Source organism: Triticum dicoccoides, chromosome 2A (genome assembly GCF_002162155.2).
Source record: "Triticum dicoccoides isolate Atlit2015 ecotype Zavitan chromosome 2A, WEW_v2.0, whole genome shotgun sequence".
Classification (NCBI taxonomy): domain Eukaryota; kingdom Viridiplantae; phylum Streptophyta; class Magnoliopsida; order Poales; family Poaceae; genus Triticum; species Triticum dicoccoides.
In genome coordinates, this window is record NC_041382.1 from 197,526,703 (window position 1) to 197,531,757 (window position 5,055).

The following is a 5,055-nucleotide window of genomic DNA, read 5'->3' on the forward strand; positions in this document are numbered from 1 at the left end:
CAAGGATCTCTACTTATGTCGACCAAAAATGTTGTGATTAGTGTTGTACAACGGCGTCGACATTTTTAGCAAAAATCACCATACCACGTTTCTTCACATGGATGAGAGCTGTCAAAAGACAAAACGCATGGGGCCGCCGCGGAGTAAATCGTCTGGTCTCACAGGGTCACGCACAAGCGCAGCGATCATTTGGCATCCATGACAGGTGGGTCGCCACCAGAAACTTTCTTCCTCGTCCTCTCTTTCCTCCATGCCCTCCCCCTCCTCCTGTCTCGGGCCTCGCCGTCTCCACGATCTTTACAAAAAGAACCCCAAATCCACACCTTTTGTGCCATTGTCCCCGGACCCCGACGGTTCCCTTATTAAAGGCCATCTTCCCAACCAGACACAGCTAGTACTAGCACACTGCGTAGCAGGCAGCAATGGTGGCTTCCTCTCCCCCATAAAGCCACAGCCTGCGCTTCTTGGCGTGTTCTTGCCCCTTCCTCGTACGGAAGCCATGGACATGCCGGGGGAGGACGAGTACGTCTACGGCTACGAGTACGAGTTCGACTTGGAGAACCCCTTCACGAGCCCCGCCGACGAGCCGATCGCCAGCCTCCTCGACGCCGAGGCCCACCACGCGCCCTCCGTGTCCGCCGCCGCCTCCGCCGTCCGCCGCGACGCCGCCCGATTCATCTCCAAGGTACGGGTCTTCCTTCATGGGGTTCTTTCTCGCGAGCGGTTCGTCCCCTTCCCTTTCTGATCCGATCAGCCTCGGTTGGCCCAGGTGCGGTACGACGGGGAGCTCGCCGTGCACCCGCGGGTGGCCTACCTCGCGCTGAACTACGTGGATCGCTTCCTCTCCAAGGGCCAATTGCCGGTAAGAAGGCGAAAGATGGTGTCTTTCTTTCAAGAATCTACAATATTTCGGTCTGATCTGACAGCCCGTGGTTCTGCCCCGCAGTTCGAGCGCAAGCCATGGGCGCCGCGGCTGCTCGCCATCAGCTGCCTCTCCATCGCCGCCAAGATGCAGCGCGTCGACGCAATCTCCATGGACTACATCCAAGTACGCTGATTATTGCCCTTTTCCTTTTGGGTTGCTCTGTCGCGAGTTCATATGGGGATTAGTTGTCAATCAAGCGTGTGTTGGCGTGCGTACGTGGCTTGCAGAGGGAGGAGGAGTTCATGTTCGACGCGGTGACCATCCGGCGCATGGAGCGGGTGGTGCTGGGCGCGCTGGAGTGGCGCGCGCGCTCCGTGACGCCGCTCGCCTTCCTCGGCTTCTTCCTCTCGGCGTGCTTCCCTCCGCCGCGGCACCCGGCCCTGCTGGACGCCGTCAAGGAGCGCGCCGTCGACCTCCTCCTCCGTGCCCAGCCCGGTACGTGCGCGCGCTCCTCCGGCATGCCAATGCCAAGCAAACCCGAACGCTTTGCCCTCAGATTCATCGCCCGCTCAACCGCTGATCTCTTCCCGTCCTGCAGAGGTGAAGATGGCGGAGTTCTCGCCGTCCGTGGTGGCCGCGTCGGCGCTGCTGGCCGCCGCCGGAGAGATCGCCGTCGCCCACCTCCCCGCCTTCCAAGCCGCCGTGGCCGCTTGCCCCTTTGTAAATAGCGTGAGCATGATATTATAAAACCGCACATTTTTGTTCTCCACTGCCCACTAAACCCCCCCTTAATTCTCCCAAGTAACCACCACCTGTCATGTCACGCCACGCCAAACACACTCCAGATCCTTTGGGAGAGGAGACCTTGGCCACCCCAACTGTTCGCCTTTTCGTAGTTATTTTCCTCGTGAAACGCGCCCGAGCGCAGCGATTGACCCGCACTGCTGATAAGCTTTCTTGTTTTCTCGTCGGAGTTGATAATTTCGTGCGCTCCTCTCACAATGATCAACCCTCTGTCCAGGAGAAGCTACGGGAGTGCGGCGAGGTGATGGCGGCGGTCTGCGGTGTGGTCGGCGTCGGCGTCGGACCGGCGGCGAGCGCCGAGACGCCGGTGACGGTCCTCGGGCACGGCCACTACCGCAGCGCCAGCTCGGAGAGCGACCGGACCGTCGGATCGGCAGCCAACGTCGCCGATGCCAAGAAGCGATGCATGGGCCCACCTTCCCAGTCCCAGTGGGGGTAAGCGGCGTGCGGTGCGGCAGGACCCCATGGGGCGCGACAGCTGGAAGAGCCGGGAATTTACTCTTGCCCTGTTGTTCATTTTTACCTTTTCCGATTTATTTTCCATTTTAATCTTCTCGACTCGAGGCGAAGTAGTAGGCAGCGATGCAGATTCGAGAGAACCGCTGGTGGTAGCTGTCATTTACTAATTGTTTTTTTTTTGTTTCCCTTGGCTTTTCTTTTGTTCCCTGGAGTGATTTTTGCGGCAGTCGTAGTAGTGGTAGCAGCAGATGCTAGGCTGGTATTTTCCCGTAAAAGAAAAAGATGCTAGGCTGGTGGATGAATATATTGGGATGTGGAGTAGTGGTAAACTACAATGTTTCGGTGCTGCAAAATAAGACCAAAATCATGTGCTCATTACTGATCTTCTCTTTTCTGCCCGTTTCTCTTTTGAAAAGTCTTCATGAACGTCGGATTTTGTTCTGGAAACATCTGAGGTTGAGATTCTTCTCCGTGTACCAGTAGAAAACCCAACCCTAGCAGTACGCCAGGGTACTGGGCTCTGTAGATACGTATGAGTACGATAAAAAGAAAGAAAGAAAATAAGCCAGGGATGGTCAACGGAGAAACGGGCAAATGCCACGTGCCGGGATGGAGACTGGCAGCAGCTGCCGTACTTTACCTTTACGGGCAGACCCTCCGCTAGATGGGCTCCACGTGGCCACAGGGCCGCTGTCCCTCCTGGCTCTCCCGCCTCGTGCATGCAGCGTGCATGGCGCTGTAGACGTCCATGCGTCAGTACGTACTATTACTCCTCCTACTGTACGAAGAGTGCATAGTGCTACTCGTGACACTGCGTATACGCGTATCTGTTTTTCGAAAGCCGCCGTATACGCGTGCGTATCTGCCCAACGCTGTGGACGCAAACGGCTCTCATGTCTCATGACATCAGGCACGAGCATGACCACCATGCCTGTAGGAGCAGCAGTGAGCTTTGCGAAAGCAGGCTTACATGTGGGCCCAATCGCTCGGTTTCCGCACGGAAGGAAGGTAATTGCCGGGTCCACGGTAAATCGATTTCACGCACGCCAGCCAGCTACCGCAAGCTTTGCTTTCCAGGGCGAAAAAGAGACGGGCGACACATCGATCGTCACCGCATGTGCTCAATGTTGCTGCAACGCTGGTAACTTTCAATCAATCAAGAATGTAAAATGTTCCGACGGTTGCTCCGATCCAACATGTTTCTCACAGGCGACGACGCGACAAGTTTTTAACTCCATGGCCGGGTTAGACTACGGACTGAGGCTCACGGACTGCGCTGCTATCAATTAGTTGGGGGAAGGAGGGCCCCACACCACAAATTCAGGGGGGAATGGTGAATTAGGAAAGAACACGTACGCCTGTAGAATTCTCTCCGTAATAAACGTCCGTAAGTGTATCATTTTCGGGCGCAATGTGCCGACGATGTGAGTGTACGGTACCCAGCCTTTTCCACCGGGAATTCCGTGGCGATTTTCGCCGACGTGCGCTCCTACTCGAGTGCCATTTATCGCTCCTGCCGCCGGCATGTTCTGCACTTGTGCTCCAGTCACTGTGCAATAAATTGACAGCCCGTATGCCCGTGGCCATGCGTGGATACGTTCAAATCATTGCGTGTTGGAGGTGGACTGGCGTTTGCGCTGGCCAGTATAGAAGCTGTCGACATCTTCTTCTTTGTTGAATTGGTTCGCTAAACCAGGCACATGACAATCCAAGATTTGTCACGTTCGTGAAGAATTTTGAGCTAACATGGAGTCTCTTGGTAGAACTTGGGAGATACTTTAGTTTTAGCGATACACCATATGGTTATTGGAATTTACTTAGTTAATCACAAGAAAAGGCGACTCCTAGACGAAAAGGGCTTCTTGCGTCCTGTTGGTGCCGCCGCCGGTCCGTCTCATCTCCCATGGCCTTAGGTCCATGGAGGCGTGGTGAATCCCAGCCCTTGCCGATGCAGGGGCATCTGATTCGTTTGTTGTTGTTTTTTTTAGCTCAATTAGGGTTTATATCCTACTCAAGAAAGGCGAGGCGGTGGGCGGTGGCTGCTCACAGAAGGCGATCCAGCTTCTCTTCATCGGGGAAGGTTGTTCTTCTGGTGTGCTGGTCCTGTAATGACTTAACACGATGACTTTATGATTGTCTACTACAACAATGTTTGGTCCGTATCAGTGAAGGAAGAGCGATGACGGCAGAACGCCGTTAGCTCGCTTCAATGACGATACAGAACTTAGCATGCACATAACTAAGGCTTTCTTACCAAACAATGTAGAGTACTCGTAAAGAAGATCCCCTGAGCAAAAATGGAGACTAGCTAGAGTCGGTCTTCTTTCCTTGATGCCATGGCTATGCCAACGCAGACAAGGTAGGCTATCAGTGAACCAAATAAGCAGAGGCCAGCACCTGCGATCTCACTTTAAAATGGTACGGGATCTGGGTTGAGGTCGTCTATTGTGATGAGCAGTTTGGAGCAGGCCTGATCGTTGATGAATTGAAGAAAATTTTCTGCCAAAAAGCTGGACTTACCTAAAAGGAAGGGATCCGGGGCCTTTAGAGCCTACCGTTACGTACAGGTTATTAATGCCATGAATGTAAGGTCATTATCAGTAAGGCTGCCTGTCTATCTCGTGTCTTGCTCTCTGTTTTCGCTCAGCCCCGTGTTGCTGAGATCCCAGAATCGTGCAGGGTTCGTGGGGCTTGCCGCCCTTATATACGACCGTCGCCGGCCGGATTTCGCCGTCGACCGTCGATGATGGAGCAAAGGTGCATGGTTCCGGACGGGGCGGAACGGTATTGGAACGTGCCAATGTGCATGCCACGTGTCAATCAATCGACTAATCATCTGCACCCAGTGGCGGAGACAGGCCTAGGACAGCTAGGGCTATAGCCCCAGGCCTAGAAACAACTTCCTTTGTAATTTCTTCATGCAAAGC

The 5,055-nt window shown here is 54.4% G+C and overlaps 1 protein-coding gene across 2 annotated transcripts; it reads left to right on the forward strand.

The window, feature by feature from the left end:
• The first annotated feature begins 298 nt into the window (after positions 1 to 298).
• On the forward strand, positions 299 to 2,506 carry LOC119354178 (cyclin-D6-1-like). Of its 2 annotated transcripts, none has more exons than XM_037620892.1 (6): positions 299 to 685; positions 770 to 862; positions 947 to 1,048; positions 1,153 to 1,360; positions 1,464 to 1,585; positions 1,887 to 2,506. In XM_037620892.1, the coding sequence occupies exons 1-6, from the start codon at positions 500 to 502 to the stop codon at positions 2,106 to 2,108; spliced, it is 933 nt and encodes a 310-aa protein (XP_037476789.1). In that variant the 5' UTR covers positions 299 to 499; the 3' UTR covers positions 2,109 to 2,506. The 2 variants fall into 2 exon arrangements, with proteins under 2 accessions (XP_037476789.1, XP_037476788.1); XM_037620891.1 differs by having other exon boundaries at positions 302 to 685; positions 1,464 to 1,594.
• Positions 2,507 to 5,055: the final 2,549 nt, after the last annotated feature.